We start from the raw sequence: 19734 nt of genomic DNA, 5'->3' as shown, positions 1-19734 counted from the left end.
GATAGTGGGGTATGGTACTTATGCAAGAAAATGAAACTCTAATGATAGAACTAAAACACTATGACACCTTCTTGGGCCGTATCACAAATTTGAGCATGTAGGTTGAATATATATCCTACCAGACATCTTCTGTCCTTGTTATTGATTGACATTATCTATAGATCTCCATAAACATGAGTATGATATGGTAAGCATAAAGCACATAGCACAGTGCCATAATGTATAAAAAGCACTCTATACATGTCCCCTCCTTTTATCTATCTCCTCGTAACAGGTTGATAGCAACATGGTCTTTCATTTATGAATAAGCAAAGTCAAAAGGGGTATTCTCAGAGAGTGGCAGAATCAAATATTAATCAAGTATTAATGCTTGTAGACAATATATTTTCTATCCATTGGTTATCTTATTTCCTGGAAGATTCAATTATTAAATACTATATCGGGAAGTCAACCTGTCTACTCTCTTGTCTCCAAGACACCTAAGATAAAGAGTTGTTTAATGTCATCTAACGCTTGGTAGTATATCAGTAACATTTTATTTTTCTTTAATTCTGTAGCAGATTTCCTCTCTGCATCATGTGGTTGCCTGATTAGTTACTCCCTATGATAACTTTTGTACCCATTTTATTCCAGTTACTCACTGTGATTTGTATTTTTAGGACTGCAGTTGTCTGGCTAGCCAAGCCATCCTGCTGGGTATACTGCTCAAAAGAGAAGGCCCCAACTTCATCACCAGGGAAGGTAAGTATACATGTCTAAGATAACATTTTTAAATAGTGAGACCTCTCTATTCTTGAACACATATTTTATCCTCCATTAAACCTTTTTTTTAACCTTTAAATGGAAAATGTTTATTCATACCCCCTAGAGTGGAATAGACTGATGTATGAACTAAATTGCTTTCATGCATTGTTGCTTGATTGTTTCTCTGATTGTCTGAATGGTGTTAGAGCCTGATTCTGCCTGTGACTGTTAACCTCTGATGTCTCTTTAATAGTTCTTTATTGACAGTTTCCGTTTCCAGTTTTATTTCCTGAATGTTTTTAAGAACAATATTGAATCATGATAGCTATAAAAATTATCTCTCTCATGGTCTGCAGCAACCAGTGGAACATGGCATTTAATACAATTGTGCTCTAAACATTGTTAACAAAAATAAATCTTTTCTAATCATGTCTTCTCTGCATTAAGGATGCAACCCAATTACCCCTGAAATCCACACTTGTATGTTCAGGTACTCTAATGAATCCTTGAATTCTCCATCATGGTCTGCTTCTAGTGTTTTATTATATAGAATAATATAGAATACATTTCAAGATACTTAAAGTTTTTGGCTCATCTGAAACTCCTCTGTTAGAGGGACATGTTGATTGGTTTAGGATTAGAGACTGAGTCAGGATTCTAAACAGCAATGTAATTAATAAGATTTACAGTTTTAGTAGTGAACTAAACTTCTTGAATATTATATATGTCAACTGAATAGTCTTAATTTTCTTAACTGATTCAAGGCAGAAAAACTTTAAGCAAATTTCAAACAGAATCCCGCACATTTCTAATTAGTCTTGAATCTATAAGCAGAATCCCAATTATATTGAGGACATTCATTGAAATTTATACTTTAACTAAAACAATAGGATTTTTAAAAAGCAAACATTTTATTAGGAACCTAGAATGCAGAATGGTTATTTTAGTAGTGCTTTAAAATAAAACAAAGTTTATATAAAATAGTTTATAGTGAAAATGCTGAGGGAATTATTTTTTCAACTATTTTTATAAATAGGAGTAATACTCATATTTTGCTTATTTAAAAGACTAAGTTTTTAAATCTGTAAAATCTTATGATACAATGAAAGTCATAAGCATCTATAGAATCTGAATGTAATTTTATCCAATTTGTTATAAAGCTATAAAAATAAATTTATGGTAAAATGAATTGTTCCCTCCCCATGTTTCCTTTTTGCTACTCTGTCCTGTCACCATCATTAATTTATTGACAAGCTAGTCACGAAGCCAGACCACATGTAAATTGGGGCCAAAGAATGAAGCCCAGTGGTGTCTTTTGAGGACTATTATGTATTGGAATGATCATGCACATAAGAGAGTCTCCATAAACTTTCATGGGACAAATAAATGAATAATCATATATATTCAGAGTCTACAGTACTTGTTCAATTTGCTGTATTCTGTTTATTTTCTGCTCTAATTAAAATAACTTAACATTATTTGTTAAAAACTTAGATTGCATGTTAATTAGGAAAACAATAAATTTCAAGAAATAAAGTACTCACCAAAATCATATACTCAAACTAAATAGTAATTATGGCTGGGACATTCACACTATTTATTGGGTTACATGTTTAAATATGTCAGGTAGTTCAGAAGACTAATGGGTGTGGGTGTATTAACTCTAGTGGAACAAAATGGAATTCAAGAGTGGTTTTTTAAAAGAGAATAAATGTTATGCATTTAATTAAAAGGGTTTTTTTTTTCAACAAAGACTCTATTATCCAATGTCTAGGTACCGTTTCTGATCACATTGAGAGAGTCTATAGAAGAGCTGGCAGCAAAAAGCTTTGGTTCGTATTAGTGTCTTTGTCACTGTGTTTTATTTTTTGTGTTGTCATATTTAAAGGCATAAAGATAATGGCCAATCTTAAAGACGGTTATTTATCCTAATTTTTACTTTTAAACTCCAAGGTTACAGCCGTGATTCTGTCTACTTTCTACATTCCATTGTATTGTGGCTCTCCCAAGATACTAAAAATAATGTCTGGGAATAAGGACCTCCATAGGAATAGAACCTGGAGAGAGTATTCACTGGAATGATATGCTAATGACTCTTTCCTACACTGCACCTCCTCTGTCCCGGCAAGGTGCTTTTGGTTCTACTTTGTATTCAGGAAATCTGTTCTGTTATTATAGAAGGCCATGAAAAGAGACCAATGGTTCATTTAATCATAAGCAAAAATAATAGAAGGGAGTTCTCTCACCACTTAAGTTGAATGAATCCCAGTGATTGTGGTTGCTCCATGTAAAATAACTAATATATTCTGCAGAAGTAGTCTCCCCGGGGTTGAAAAAAAAATAGAGCAAGTTGAGATAAAATTGTTTCAGTTCACAATGGGGTAGGTATGCCTAAATGCATAGCCCTCTGTATTTTGAAGCAATTCTAGCCATTTTACTAGCAGAATCTAACATTTTGAAAGTAAGAGTACAAGTATTTTTTAAATGACCCATTATTATCTCATTTTGAAAAAAAAATCTCCAGCCCTCTTAACCTCAATGAGCCTCAGGTTTCTAATCTCTTAAATAAGGGGATTTGACAAGACAATCTCTTAGCAGTATTTCAACTCTGATTTATAGTAAATATATCATTCCAACCCAGAAGAAGTAATATAATAATCCTCTGGCTAAACCTCAAGTTTGCACTGTAAATTCTCAGCACAGTAAGGCATGCAAGGCAATAGATGTTACTTTTCAGCCAGTATGTTTCAAATGTGGTCTATAGTCTAATTTTTTGCTAAGTGAACCTGTTTTTACTTTATGTTATTGAACTTGGATTTTAGATAAAGCATTAACTAGCAGGTATTTAGAGTGCTGACTCTTATGTTTTAAAAGTATAAACTCCTGGAAGTTTATTTACTGTATTTTCCCTTTTATGGCTTTCCACTGGCACACTCAGGTTGGCGGTACGCTACGGGGCTGCCTTTACCCAGAAATTTTCTTCCTCTATAGCCCCACACATTACTACTTTTCTGGTACATGGGAAACAGGTAACATACACAGAATGTGGAAAAATTCAAGCTGCTTGAAATGTGTGGGCTTATTTGCATTCTGAGGGTTAAGTATGTCTTTTGGTCTTAAAGTGTGTGGGTGAAAGCTTCTCTAAAAGTAGAAGGTGTTTGTTTCACTAACTTTACCAGTTATTGACTTAATTTTCTACTAGTCCATCTATGTTAGGATTAAGGGATACTTTTTATAAGTCAGCTTCCATGGATATCCTGAAATATAGGAAAACAGTTTTAAACCTACATTTTCATTTTATTTTCTTCCTCTAAAAGTTCCACATGAATTTTACTTTTGAGGGAAAAAAATGTCTTATGTATTGCATGTGCCATGCTTTAAAAAAAAATCTGTTCCCTCTAGAATCTGAGACTTTTTCAGAAATGTAAAAATAGCTGTGTGAATTCCTTCCTCCAACATTCTGGCTCTATCAAGAAAAAACAAATGCTGGTATTTCATTATATCACTTCCTAAAATTGAGTACTAAGCAAGTCCCCAAATCCAGGAATTTGGTTATCTAGGCACCAAAAGAAACATGATTCAAAGTGGTTATAAGAATAGATGACATTTACCGGTGACAGACTTAATAATGAATTTTTTAATGCAAAATCAGAATACTTAATTCCTCCTCCTACTCTGCTCCCCATCAAAGGGATGGTTAGGCTCCTTTTTCTTTCTTTTTAAATTGATAATGGCATGAATAATTGTGGTAGCAGAGGTGAGGATGAGGGATCCCTCCCTAATTCTGGATGGTCCTACAGTCTGGGAGACTTCAGATATGAGGTCCAGTGTCTTAGGCTCAGTATTTCCTCCAAATTATTATGTAAGGACCTAATTGTGCACATTTTTCAATCTCCCCCATCAAGGGCCCCATTCATTCATCATCTTTTGGATTTGTCAACCTCTGGCGTGCTCTCTTCTTTGCCCCCAGGTCGGTTGTACGCTGTGCAGCAAGTCTTTTAAGTAAAGTAGTGGACAGCCTGGCCCCATCCATTACTAATGTTTTAGTGCAGGGCAAACAGGTAAGTATCTGATTTTCAGACTCTCACTCAGTCACATCACAAAAACTTCTGGATAGGACTCTTGCTTTTAAATCTGGCAAGCCTCAGTGTCCTAGGCCTCTCAACCATATTAACAGTATAACAGATATACTATAGGGGCATTTCTACAGAAGGCTCCTACAGAAGCAAAACCTAGTCTTAAAGATGCACAGTTACTAAGTAGACTACCCCTTTTTCCTGCTGTACCTTAGAGCTATGATTTTCAACTCCTGTGTTGAGATCAGTGAAGATGCTGATGCAGAAAATGGAATAATACCAACTAAAGTACTCCAGACAGGTTTAGGATAGGCAGGGCAAAGATAGGTGAATAGTGAAGGGCACATTTTTCCTTGTATTCAACATGAAATTCTTCTCACCCTTAGAAATGCTTTGACTCCCCAGATCTTTAACCCTTTAGGCCACCTCTCCCTGTAGCTGCTCCCCTCCCACAAGGACCAGCTCTTGTTAGCTCCTCCTCACAGCCGTCTCCAGGTAGCAGTGGTCCCTCTCTCCACTGGGTTCATAACAGGCCTGTGACACTTCTTACAATCTGCCCTGGATCCCAGTTCATTTCAAAGTGTGTCTCTCTACCCCAGGGTAGGCTGTGAAACCCTGGAAGTCAGGGCCCCGGTCTTATCCAGCACCTGTCTCAGCATGGCGTCTGGCTTGGAGTAGGCACTTGATGAATGTGGCTTGAATTGAGCCTGTGCATGTGGGTATGCAGAGTGGGATGTGGCTGCTCGTTTTTTGTTTCATTTTCCATAAGCTCTAATTACCTGGCTGAATCATCATCTGGTTGGAATGAAAACCTGTTTGCTTGTTTTCTCTTCTTTGGGAATATGTGTGCTTTATCATGCTTTCCTGACAGTTGACCTAGGGATATAATAAGCTTTAATAATATGAAATACTCTAACCCTCCTTAATAGCATCAGCCCATTGATCATATTTCAGGGCTCTTAATTCATTAAAATTGTAATTATTTCATCTTGACATCCATCCAGCTTGAAATGTTAGAATAGTAAGTTATTTTATCTTGTAGTATTTATTAACAATGAAAAAAATGTACTAATTAAAAACTCCTGAGAAAAAGTTAAATCACTTTTCACATATGTTATTTTCTCTGTTTTCTCCAAATTAAGAGGTAGAATTTTCATCCTCATTCATCAGCTACATAGACCAAGGTACAGGAAGTACCTTATCCATTGCCCTTCCTCACCACAGTCCTTACCTCCAGCCACAGTCTCGTATTGTTGCCCTGGACCGAGTCACCTCTGAGAGAAACTAAATGGGCTTTGGGAAATTATCTTTCCTTGGATTTTAGGCCCCTGTGGTATATCTGAAAATATAGTTAATTCTACTACATATGAGTATATGAGGTTTTAGAGATCTTTGAGGTCATGGCACCTGACACTGGAGAGGGGTGGGTTAAGTTTAGTCATGTCCATTCTGTGCATTATATGGAGGGGACTCACAGCCTGTGATCCTGAGACTCTGCTCCCCATATCCTAGAGGCCTTGGAGCCTGTCCTGAGGCTATGGCTGGATCATTGCCTGTCAGATCAGCACATCTCTCAGGGAATCATTTACAGAGCTGAGTAAGCCTGGTGGGCTGACAACTCCATTTCAGGTGCATGAAGTCCCTTCACTGACTGCATCTTACCCCTTTACAAAAAAGAAATGAGGATGGAGCATTCAAAGTTTATTCACTCATTTATGAAATGCTGCCCTGAGAACTGAAGTTAATACTGTTTCTACAAAGCACTTTCAGATCACCTCAAGCTCTCTGGAATGAAATAGTGGTTTAGTCATCATCACTTCCAGAGGCGGTGATGTGCCTTCTGTTTGTTTTCTTCTTTACACACTGACATTTTAATAAAAGTAATCGTACTTGGACAAACTGGTTGGTACCACTTGTGATACAATAAACTAGCAGTTGTCAGTTTTCACTTCATCACAAAGTTGGGGCAAAAGACTTCATGTTCTGCTCTCTCCCCTCATCTCAGAAAACACAAGGGCCCTTTGATATGCTCTTCATTTTCCTGCCTCTTATAATTGTGCACTGTCCATAGAAGAGAGAGGGAGAGGGGTAATCGGGAGGAAAGGGGGGTGCAGACTTTTCTGGGAGGCAAGATGCCAAGGATAGAGGAGAGAGATGCAGAGTATTCCTCTTACTAGTTTCAGCAGCACTCTCCTCTTTGAGTTTTTGTTGTCATTTCCCTCTGTGCTTTCTCATTTCCTAGGCCTGTGGGCAGCCTCATTTATCCCCCTCCACAGGTGAGAGATAGATCAACAAGTATCTTAATACTTACTAGGTGCCTAGCGCTATGCTGAGATAAGTGGGGGCTACACTGGAACTCTATGACCTTGCATCTGCCTTTGAAAAGGTTATAGTGTTGTTAAAGAACAAAAGTTCCACATGAGAAACTATAAAAGAAGTGAAAAATACACTCTCAAATACTAAATTGTGTAGACTGTGCAGTAAAGTAAAACTATCCAATGTATTTTGGTTTCTCTGGAGAGTTTCTAGTACTAAAGTCATTCAGAATAATTTTCTCTTAATAGTTATTTATATTCCTTCCCTACTTTTATCCACTCACCTTCACCTCCCTACCTGGGGCCCTTACCTGCCCTTATATTTTAGACCAGACTGTGAACCATCATGAACCCCAGTGGGAGTCATGCTTTGAAAGCCATTTTAATAAATAGCAGGAGCAGTGATTCTACCTAATTCCCTAGCTCTCGTAGAGTAATTTCAGCCTGCCAGTCATCCTGAGCCTTGAATTTTTTTCTCTTATCTTTTAGTTGCTAGGAAATTTTTGCAATAAAATTCTGCCACTTATAGGTAACTCTGGGTGCCTTTGGGCATGAAGAAGAGGTTATCTCTAATCCTTTGTCTCCAAGAGTGATTAAGAACATCATCTATTACAAGTGTAATACCCATGATGAGAGGGAGGCGGTCATTCAGCAAGAACTGGTCATCCATATTGGCTGGATCATCTCCAATAACCCTGAGTTATTCAGTGGCATGCTGAAAATACGAATTGGGTGAGTAAAGTGCTTTGCATTTGCATAAAGAGTTGTCCTCCAACAGACATGGCCTGCCCCAGGCCTGGTGGGTATCTAGGAAAGCACATCTTTACCCAGAGTAATAGAGGCAACATCTGGTGGTGTGAAGAAATAAATACCTGTGGCCTGAAAGAATCTTCCTGTTTTTTTAATTTCCATGTTAGACATAATGAAGTAACACTGTTCTCTGATGAAATCAAACTCCAAGGATTTAAACAACTGCATCATGTTTAAAAAACAAAAAACCAAAAATACCACTAAGCATTAATACTTGTAAAAATTCCTGTAAATAAAATGGATAAGCCTTAAGAGAAGAATGATTTTCAGTAAAACTGGGTATCAGGAAGACACACTGAAGTAAAAATTTTTGTCCTTTTCAGAATATTCTACTGCATCCATTTTCTACCAGAATCTGATTTTTAATCATTAAAATCTTAAGTGTTCTGTTTGAAGGAGAAATTAAAAGTAAGGGTCTGGTGATCTTGAATCTTCTTAATTGAGAATTTTGTGAGGCAGCATGGTCAGGCAGGCTGACCAGGCTCTGGTATTCAGCAGAACTGAGTGTAAGTCCTGGCTGCCACTTACCACTTTAGTGACCTGGGATAAATGACTGAACCTCTCCAGCCTCACTTTCATACCAGGCTCATTGTTTTATGTGAGATGGAATGAGAGAATATGTTTTAAAAACCTACCACAACCAAAGTATAAATATTTCTTTTCTTTAATTTTTTTTTTTATTATCACATACATGAATATATCCTAACTATGAGAATCAAACAGTACTGAGGAATATAGAGTAATCTAATAAATGGCCAATTTGGGGGGGTATTCCCCTAGTGTTTAAAAAGAATGTGGAGACTGTCAGGCACAAATATATGTGAATGTGTGAGTATGAATAAGTGTATAGCGTGCTGGTAATATAATTGGATCATTAGTATCTTTACTATTTCTGTTCCACTTGATCCTCAATTTTTGGTAAAAAGTCTTAAAAATTTCTCACTTTAATTATGGATTTGTCTCCTCCTTGCATTTTTTTCCAGTTTTGTTTTGTATATTTTAAAGTTTTTTTGTCCATGTTACTTTATAATTTTAACAATATATCTTCTTTTGTGTCATTTATTTTCTACTTGAATTCATTTAAAAATATTTTTTTTAATTTCAAACATCTACAAAATTATAGCAACTAGTATAATAAAGCCTCTGTGCCCATACTTTCACTCAGCTTCAACAATATCATCCTATGGCCAATCTTATTTCACTCATACCCTCCCAATTACTTACTCCACCCAAACCCCCTCCAGGTTTAAAGCGAATCCATCATATCTCCTCTGTAAATACTTGAGTGTGTATCTCTAAGAGATGAGGACTGTTTAAAAACATAACCATGATACCATTACAATGCATAAAATATACCAAATCATTTTGTCTGATATTATTCCCATGCCTGCTTTCTTCTGTCATTATTAGCTTAATATACTGTCTTCTCTCTCTTTACCTTTAATGTTCTTTTTTCATTTAGTATAGATATATCTTTTATATTCAGCATCTATGCTGTATTTATTTTTGAGATTATCTTTTCATAGAAATATGTATTTTGTATTTGTGCCATTTCTATTTTGACTTAATCATTCCTACCATTTTGTTTTCTGTTTACCATGCTTTCTTTTTGTTATTTTTTTCCTTTCTTTGTGTTGGATTGATTTCCCTCTCATTTCTTAGTTTTAATTTTGCACGAGTATGAAAAACTTTATGAAAAACGATTACCCAGTTTTTCCTTCAAAAAATTACATATAAAAAAACTAGATGCTTATTTGGCAGTATCTGCATACCTCTTGTTTCAACAATTCTCATTCTAGGAATTTAGACATGTTTTATAGCAGTCTTCATTTCAGCAGTGTTTGAAATAATGAAACCTTGGGAACAACCTAGATATCCATCAGCAGGATATAATAGTTTAAATAAATTATTATAGCCAGACAGTAAAATGCTGTTCAGCCATACAAGTAACAAGAAAAAGTCTATACTGACATTTATAAATATCCAAGATAAATTAAGTGAAAAAATAACTAAGTTGCAAATGTATTGTTCTATTTTTTAATAAAGGAACAATAATAATACTATACATATATATATATATAATGTATGTATGGGAAAATATCTGAAAAATAAACATAAAATTGGTGTTAGTTATTTTCTCTAGGAGATTTCCACTTATAAGTTATATTTTTCAGTTTTATTTAAAGTTTTGCATTTGAAGTTACTATTTTTAAACTGTTGGCCTGATTTCAATTATAGTATATTTCAGGTGAATTTCTCAATCTTTTCCCCCCCTTTCTTTTGATCAAGAATTGAATTCACTCAGCATAGAACTTGACCTTAATTTTTACCCCTTAAAATTGTTCCTTTTGAAGATTTAGAGGTATTCCAAATCAATTAATAAGAACTTTGAATCATACCCTGATTTGTTCATTCTGCTTGCTCTAATATTTTTAACTCCAACCCCTTGACTACATATAAGGATACAAAAATGGGTCTTTCATGTAAGTTGTTTGTAAATGAAAGGAAATGTGATTCTCTGTATCCACACCGGGTATTAAAAGTACTCTGTTGTCCCAGGCTCAGGTATTTCTCTGAACCTGACTGAGAAGCAAAGGTTATAACTCTTCCAAAGCACATTCTTTATAATAAATGTTCTATTCAGAGAGCCTCTTTAAGTGATAGTCATCCTTACAGAGGTTTAAACAAAGTCTTAGAGTAAAAGTTAACAGCTTCCCAGAATTTTACTTCCAATGTTATGTTTTTCAGCCTGTAGTAGTTTTTCCTTTACTGCTTATTCAGCATTTTAGGCTAATTTATGTTCTTCCAAAAATCCATTGGAATTTTCTTTTTTGAATTCAAATCTGACCTGAAATTTCTCTTCATGGAAATGGAATATGTTTAATTTATTCTAAAAATACTTTTCTTCCTGTTTCTGTATCTGCTACTCTGTATGTTCAATGCCTTCCATGAGAAATAATATACTTTTTTTTCCTTAAACTGTGCCACCCAGAATAAAAATGTCAGGACAGCAGCATGTAACTTAGTATTTAACGATAGCAGAAAACCTCCTAATGAAGATTTGCCATGAAATTTTAATTATTCATTATCCTGAAACTCACCCTGGAATTAATCGTGGCATTATATTTCCATTGTGAGTATTAACAATGTCCCAGCCCAGCTCATTAATGTGTATATTAATATGTATTTTCCTCTCACGTGGGGCTCACAGATTTAGCTCTAAATACTGGTACATTTTCAGTTGGAGAGAAGTCTGTTTTTTTAATAAGGTATAATTTATTTGAGAAGTTTACTTCTGCTAAGGATAGGGACTACATCTTATCTTCCTGTCTGTGTCAGGGTCTTGCTCACAAAAGATGTTCAATATAGTTTGACAGATTGTTTAATATATAGGTTATAAGCAGGTTCAGATAGCTTGCTTGAGCCAGTGATGGGGAATCTAGGAAAAACAAATGATAGCATGTCTCTGTGCTCATTAGATAAAGAAATAAAGGACTCTTTTACTTTTTTAAAAATTACTTCCTTTCTTTAATTTTTCTTCTATTTTTTTAATTTAAATCCAATTAATTAACATATAGTGTATTATTAGTTTCAGAGATAGAGTTTAGTGATTCATCAGTTGCATATAACACCCAGTGCTCATTACACCACGTGCCCTCCTTAATGTCCATCATCCAGTTACCCCATCCCCCCCACCCCCCTCCCCTGCAGCAACCCTCAGTTTGTTTCCTATGATTAAGGACTCTTTTACTTTTGATAAATGCAGTTCATTTGGACAAGTCATGTCCTTCAGGAAATTATCAAGTTAAACAGGGTCTTGTTTATATGAAAATCCACTTATACATGTAGAAGGTAGAAGGATATAGCACTCTTCTCCCTTCATTTATTAATAGAGTGGTACAGTTAATCACATCAGTATGATACAAGTTACCTTATCATGGTACCTCTCTAAACAGCATTCCCAATAAGGATCTTAGGGGATATGGATATGAATAACATAGTTATTGCACTCAGAAGTTCACTATGATAAACTCTTTCCTCCTCCTCTTCCAACATAACCACAAATATGATTTATTGAATGCCTATTATATACTATGTAATATGCTAAAATACTTCACATATATTATCTGATTTAATCGATTCAACAACTTTGAGGTAGGCACTAGTACCCCCATTTTAAAATCAACAAACCAAGATTCAGAAAGCTTAGGTGACCTGTCTTAGTCAAACCAGTATGTCAAAGTGGGATTCAAACCCAAATTCTGCCTGACTCCAAAGTTCTTGTTCTTTGATCCTAAGCACTTTATGTATGTTTTCACTTATGTAAACAGTTGCTGTTTTCTCAGGGAAACATTGCTGTTTTCCTAAAACCTTATGACCTTTAAGGTCTCTTCTACATGATTTCAACTTATGACCCATTTTGTATTCAAGTATTCATGTAACAACTATGATGTGCATTGGCTCCAGATGGTTTTCGTCTTTTGTGTATCACCCCTTTAATCTGGCATTGGTAGTGTTTAGCACTATGCAGTGCAAGGCACACCAAGGAGGCTGAATAGTTAGAAGTTAACATAAGACGTGAGATTTTGCCCCTCTATTCACCATGAGACCAAACCAATGGAGATGATTTGGAACTGATTCTAAATTAGCTCCTTGTACACTGCAAGAAATGTATAAAATACTGTGACAATTTAGCAAAGTAACTTGCCCAAGGTCGTAAGACCACAAACCAGGATTTGAACCTAGAGTGAATTTCTCCAGTGTTCATGTTTCCCCAGCCCCTATTCCAGCTCTCTTGTCTATAAAATAGGGAAGCTATCCTTGCTTGGTCTTCCTTATTGGATTGTGAGGATTCTGGATAAGGAATGTGAAGATGTTTTGTAAAGCTTCAACAGTATTGCCTTGACATTCAGTAATTTGAGGTCCTCTATTATGTGGCTTTTGGAGTATGTATCTTTATACATGTCAGAAATCCCAAGAAGGAGGAACCTCTCCCATCCAACACACATTCTCTCTCTCTCTCTCTCTCTCTCATCTTCCAGTCCTAGGCTTGCAAAGACCTTCTGCTCCCACAAGATATGTTCACCCTAGAGGTATCCCTTTCTGCCACGGTTGTTTCTCCTTGAGAACCCAATGCAGTGATCCCCAAGCATTTCATGCAAAACCTTAACTCAAAATCCCTTTTGGATATTCTGCTGCCATGTAACATGGTCTCACCCCTCCATCACTTGATCGTCCCTCATGAAATACTTGGCAAACCTTCTAAAATCCCCTTATACCTGTGCCCATAGTGCTCTTCGACCACATTAACAAAGATTTTGGAACCTTGGTTCTAGTCTAGGGATATCAGACAACTTTAGAGAAGTACAATTATCATGTCTGTGGGGCTTGTGATAGTGTCCCACTGAAAAGGAAAAAGATATTTTTGTATCTTTTTAATATATTTTTATTGCACTTTATCCTTAATCAATTTTACTCAGATCTCAGCTCCCTAAATGAGGCTTCCTTCCATGTTAGTTTACTGCCAGCTGCAGAAACATACTTATATGTTTCTTTACAAGAATTTACCTTAAGTTAGTCCCTAGAAGGTTTTAATTTGTTTAATGATGAGCAAAGTATTCATTTATAGGGTCCTTGAATGTCAGATTTCTTATAAACTGTTGAACTTGTTTCCCCTCTAAATCACCCCTTTGTGTATTACAGTGATTGCAGCATGATTTTAAAAGAAAGGGGGAGTGTTAGAGAAAACATTAGTTTTTTACTTCTTCATAGGTTAATTAAAGCATTTCAGACTCATTCATATCTTTTTCCTATTGTTTCTCTTGTTGATTATGAATAAAGAGATTGATAGTTCAGTCAGCTTTTAATACCATATTCCTCCTGAAATGCCAACATTCACTAGGCTGAATGGACATAAGAAATAAGAACGTTTGTTTTAGTCATGATACCTTTACCCAGAGTTCCTCCGCACTATGTGTGCTTTTATCTCTCTGTTTTAACCTTTCTCTCTGAGGTTTTTGGGTTTTTTAAATTTATTTATTTACATCACCCGCTGCCTCAGTTGCTTTAAATCAATGCTACCATGTTTCTTTTCTCTTTTTTCCAAGGTTAATTCTGCCAGTGCAGTTTCTCAACATTACTGCTATCAGGCACTCCTGTGAACAAAATTAACCTGCTCACAGGAATGGTATTCTAGTCTGATAATGATTTGATTTGCTGTCTCATTATTGATTTGTGCTCCAGCTTTCATGTTGAAATAGATCAAGTTCCTGACAGGCCCATTACTGTAAAGACCTCCAATCAACTGCTTTCTGCTCTAGGCCTGTCAGTCAGGCTTTAGTGGGAGATCACCCCTGAGGAAATATGTTATCAGGCCTTTTTTATCTCTGCTTTTCATACTGCCAGGACATCCTCTGTAAGCAATTATGCTTCAGACATGTCTTGTCTTCTGATGCCCACAACTGGGTCTGTGGATCACACATCTGATGCTTAGAGAAGGCCATAGGTACTAGCCTGTAACATTGCTTGTGAAGTAAAGGAAAAGAGAAGGTAATTAGAGGTCTGAGTTCATTAGCATGGCTTGATACTCACTTAAAGGTCTTTGTTTTTGACATTTGATACGAGGTGAGGAAGTGAGATGATGGAGCTCTCCTACCTCTATTCTGATTATTTCAGGGGTAGAGTGAGTGAGTCATTGTTCTCCATTTACCAGACAGGAAGCTCAGTTTGCCTTATCAAATTATCACCCTCTCTGTATTAATACGAATCAAGCAAAAAAGTCCCTTCCTGCACGATTTTCCCATCTCCTCTTATATGGCTTAGTAAATGCTTGCAGAGTTATACATTCACTTGTTTAACAGCAAACTTGGCAAACACTTCTTAGTATCTTCAAATTGGCTCAAAATAATTATTTTTAAAGTTGCTTTGAATCAGAGGCATGTTTTCAGAAAATGTCAGCTGTCCTGGTTTACCAGTGATGTCAGATTTCCATGTACTTTATTGTGTATTTCACTCCTTGATTGGGGCATGTTGGAAAGAAAAATACTAATATGTACACAATATGCTTACTAACCTCACAACAAGAGAGTTTTTAGAAGGATAAGGTTATCCCTAGGACTATATAGGAATACTACTCCACCTTTTCATACTTTCTCAGCAGTGCTGGGGAATTCATTGTCTTCAAGTCAAACCTTGATACACATGAAGGTTGATCTGGTCAGTCGTGTGTATCTGCCACTTTCTCATTTGCTTATTGGCAAGTAGAGCATGTCCCTGGTTCTTTAGACAGACTGAATCTATATGGATGTGGTCCAAGAATAACCTTCATTCTTTTGACCTTCCACATTTGCTTGCTTGCTTTTTCTTTCCCTATTTTGCATTAACTGCTTTTACATCGAAATTGTCAAATCAGATTTGATGACTTTGTCAGCGGGAATGAGGGTAGGAAGTGAGATATTCTCATGCAAAGGAATTAATGCCCTTTTGTATTAGTAGTTCTAAAAATGGATTAAATGTCTTTGAATTTTTTAACTGTGTTTCTCACTTGGTAATTTACATTCTCTGTCTCTGACTGCTGTATAGTATTTTATGTCTAAGACTTTTGCTGGTTTTTTAGTCCTTTGAAGAATTCCGAGCTAAAAAGATTAGTTTGGCCAACATTTTTGAATGAATAAATGTATTTTAATAATCTGACAGATAAGTTATATTCATTTGTGCTAGAATGTATGAAAAACAGTCACCTTCTTTCTTTGGTGACTGTTGAGTACGATGTTTTCTATAATTTGGCTCACAGAACTGCTGAGATTTTGTGAACAGAAGGAAAAAACCTGAGGGAAATTTTTAGATCTCCAGCTATCTTTATTTATGGTACTAAAGATTTTAAAAGTTAAATGTGATAAATAATGTTCAGTTTTAATAACTCAAATTTTGGAGGACTTTAGAAAGTTAGTGTTTTTAAAATTTTTAAAGTTACTTATTTTAGAAGGGGACACCTCCTGAAGTGGATTTGGCCCTCGCTTAAGTAACTCCAAGACTTCATTCAGTGTAAAAATTGTATTACCTTTCTCCAACCTGAATCTCAGAGGTCAAATAAAAGGAGTTTGCTAACATTTTTTATGACTCTGTAATTTCAAAAGCTTTTAACATACATTGTCTTATTTGTTCCTCAAAATAATTCCGTAAAATGAGCTGAACAAGTAATAGTAATATTCCCATTTGAAAAATAATTTGCCAGTGGGACACAGTTGGTGACAGAATTGACATTTAAGCCTATCTTTATTGTTTTTGCTTTTCATCATAAAAAATTTAGATGTTTAATAATAGAATAATTTGGTAAATACCCATGTGCCCATTATTTAAATGGGTGTAGGCAATTGTTAGCAATTTACATTTGCTATATTTGCTTCATCTTTTTTTTTGTCTGTAGATTATACAGCAAATTCCAGACATTTTTGCTTTTACTCCTCAATATTTAATAAGTATATATATCTTAAAAAGGACATTTTCTCAATAATCCCAGTACCATTACCACACCCAACAAAATTAGCAGTAATTCCTTCATATCACCTAATACCCAGTTCTTATTCAGATTTCTGTGGTTGTCCCCAAAAGAACTTAAAAAAAAAAAATTAGGATCCCAAACAAGGCCCACATGTGGCATTTGTTATGTCTCTTCATTTTGTTATGTCCAGAATAGGACCCCTAACCCCTACTTTTCTTTTCATGCTATTGACTTGGTGACTTGTTGAGACCAAAAGGCAGTCTTTAGATTTTTAATTTGATGTTCTTTCTTTTATATTAAGTTGCCTCAAATGTAAATGTTAAATGTTAAATAAAGAAAGAAAATAATAGAGGACAATTATAACCTGTAAAATTAAAAACATATTTTTTTTATTTAAAGAGAGGTCCATGGAGCAGTTTATTATAACTGAAATGTTATTTTAGCAGCTAATTTTGTAAGCAACTTTAACATCAAAGCATCCAAAGTAACTATATCCTTGTGGCTTTTAAGCTGATATAACATTTTGACTAAATACAGTTCATACTAATGAGGATGAAGAAGTAAAGATATTCTAGTCTTTGACAATAACATAGTTTTAGTCCAGCTTTTCTTTTCAACCAATTAGAGAAATAAAAATGATAAATCTTAATTCAGTCATATGTTCTCTTGTTTAGTTTATTTTATTGTTTGCAAATGCTTTTTTGTCATCTTTATTGTTCTTACCAGTGAGCAGCTATTAAATATTTATTATGTACTATCAACAGTAATAGTAGTAATAATAATATATTAAATTATTATGTTCTGTCCTTGTTTATCTCTCATGCATCTCAGAGCAATTAACTGGTAGACTAGTTAAATTCCTAACTTCCAGAAATGACAACAAAGAATACGGCAGAGGATAGGAAAAAGAACTGAGTTGCTTTAGCAGATGGCAGTGAGAATGGAGCAGTCATAGAACAGGGACATTTGCCTTGTGGCCTGTGGGTTGGCCCAGCAGGCAGGGACATACACAAGGCTTATATCACCTGGGCTCAGCTGGGAAGACTTCACACTTTTCTTATTCTTTTCCTCTGAGAGACATTAAAGGTATCCCATGAGGATGCATCAGTGTTGTTTTGCAAAGCAGCCTTGGCAGAAAGAAGGACTTTAATCTTTTGATTATTTCCACCCAACTTTCTCATCCTCTGTACCTGCAATAGCCTTGTAGGTTGTCTTTCAAAGTGTATCAGGACAAAGATAATGACATATTTGAGTGCAGTAACTTAGGCACTTTAAATCTTCACTGCTGTAACTAGATGTTTCTCCCAGTGGCTACACAGCTTCCCTTTGGGAGACAAAGTATCATGGGTGAATGAAGGCACATTCTTTCTAGTTGCTGAGCTGCACTGTCTCTGTTTGTTATTCAGTGTTCACCGAAGGATTTAAGGATAAAGCTTGGGAATCTGCTGTGTAAAGCTAATTCCCTAGATCTTCCTAATGGTGTGTAGAGTTCTGGTCCCCTAAGGCACGGTATTATTTCCATTGTTTTCTTTGGTTTGCATAACTAGTTTATCTAAGTTCTTTCCTCAGAATACAGTAAATGAAAGAAATGAGATGAAAGTGTAAAAATACTTATTAAAAACTTCTTAAATTAAAAAGTGAAATAATTTACATATAAAATAATCAAATATTTTACCTTGGAAAATACAAGGCACACAAGTAGTACTCCAGTTGCCTAAGTAATTATATTAAAGCTTCTTCTGCAATAAAAGTAATTATTTTATGGACAGCATTTATGTATTAAAGAATAGATTCTTTAAGAATAGGTACATGAACAGCATCTGTAAAGGAGATTCTTCTGAAATCTATTGGTTAAAGTACATTCTCTAATATACTCATATGATTGTTATAACTAACTGTGTCCTTGTATCTCAAAGGCAGATACTTCTCTGTCCCCTCCAATGACAAGGGAATGACTGCAAAGTAAAGGAAATAGGTGTAAGTGCTTGTCCTTCCTGGGAAAGGAGCATTTATGTAATAGCATATCTCAGCCCATTTCCAATTCCAATGAACTGTTTTTATCCTACTTATTTTTTTCATATATCTAGTATTATGAAAATAATAGCGTAGCAGCTATTGTACACAGTATACTTTCATACCAAATTGGTAGAATCTCATTTAAGAAGAACGTAAGTCCTTACCTATTTTCATGTTTACTACCTAACTGCATGTGCAAGAGCAGACCTCTTTTTTAAGAATCAATCATGTCATGTAATCTTGATGGAAGTAATTATATCAATGGTTCAGAAAATTCAGATGGCTTTTTCTTCATTCCCCTTTCAATGGGTCAGTGCTATTAAGGGCATGGCTGTGAGAAGCACAAGGTGGTTTTATTTGAAGAGTTATTGATTCATGCTTCTCCTCTTTTGTTTCAGGTGGATCATCCATGCTATGAAATATGAATTACAGATCCGTGGTGGAGACAAGCCAGCCAGAGACTTGTATCAGCTGTCACCGAGTGAAGTTAAACAGCTTCTGTTGGATATTCTCCAGCCTCAAAAGAATGGAGGGTAATGAAGACCCGTTGTTACCTATAGAACACTCTGGATATATAGATTTATATCATACTTTGATATATATGAAATTAATAAGATAGTAATAAGAAATAAAATGCAGCAAAGTATCAGAGGTCACCCTACAGTAGACAGTGCACACAAAGATACGAATCAAAATGTCTATCTTCATTTGTGGTTTTGTGTTGATTTTATTTTACACTGTTTTCAGGTATACTTTATCAGTGTTTCTTAATTTTTATTATTGTACAGAATGTAAAACTTCATACCATGTTGGTCAGTTCTCTTTCTGAATCTTTGTAGCAATTACCATCTCCTCCCAACATTTTGGCATAAAGATATGAGTTTGGTAACATTATTTGAATAAGTTGCCTATTACTCTGTCTCCCTAAGTAGACTATAAACTTACTCAGGGCTAAACCATTTCATAGACTTAACTTGTGCTAAGCTTAGAATAAGAGCAAAACAAATACTTGTGGAATGCATCAAATTGAAGAATATTTTGTTACAGAAAGTTTTAATATAATTATTTAGGCAAGCATTTATTAGCACTATTTGTATGCCTGATATTTTTTTTTTAAGATTTCATTTATTTATTTATTAGAGAGAGAAATAGCATGAGAGGGGAGAGGGTCAGAGGGAGAAGTAGGCTCCCCACTTGAGCTGGGAGCCTGATGTGGGACTCGATCCTAGTACTCCAGGATCATGACCTGAGCCCAAGGCAGTCCCTTAACCAA

At 35.4% G+C, this 19734-nt stretch overlaps 1 protein-coding gene across 4 annotated transcripts in view; it reads left to right on the top strand.

Moving 5' to 3' along the window:
- PHKB (phosphorylase kinase regulatory subunit beta) overlaps positions 1–19734 on the top strand; it is a 304320-nt gene that overhangs the window by 267807 nt on the left and 16779 nt on the right. For all 4 annotated transcript variants that reach the window (XM_027620346.1, XM_027620345.1, XM_027620343.1 and 1 more), the window contains 5 exons: positions 660–741; positions 2519–2576; positions 4715–4805; positions 7665–7867; positions 18860–18994. In XM_027620346.1, the coding sequence (XP_027476147.1) occupies positions 660–741; positions 2519–2576; positions 4715–4805; positions 7665–7867; positions 18860–18994 (569 nt within the window). The remainder of the gene's footprint in view (positions 1–659; positions 742–2518; positions 2577–4714; positions 4806–7664; positions 7868–18859; positions 18995–19734) is intronic.

The sequence above is a fragment of the Zalophus californianus genome, chromosome 17 (genome assembly GCF_009762305.2).
Source record: "Zalophus californianus isolate mZalCal1 chromosome 17, mZalCal1.pri.v2, whole genome shotgun sequence".
NCBI classification, from domain to species: domain Eukaryota; kingdom Metazoa; phylum Chordata; class Mammalia; order Carnivora; family Otariidae; genus Zalophus; species Zalophus californianus.
The sequence above is the reverse complement of the archived record's forward strand: the minus strand, read 5'-3'. Positions and strand labels throughout refer to the sequence as shown.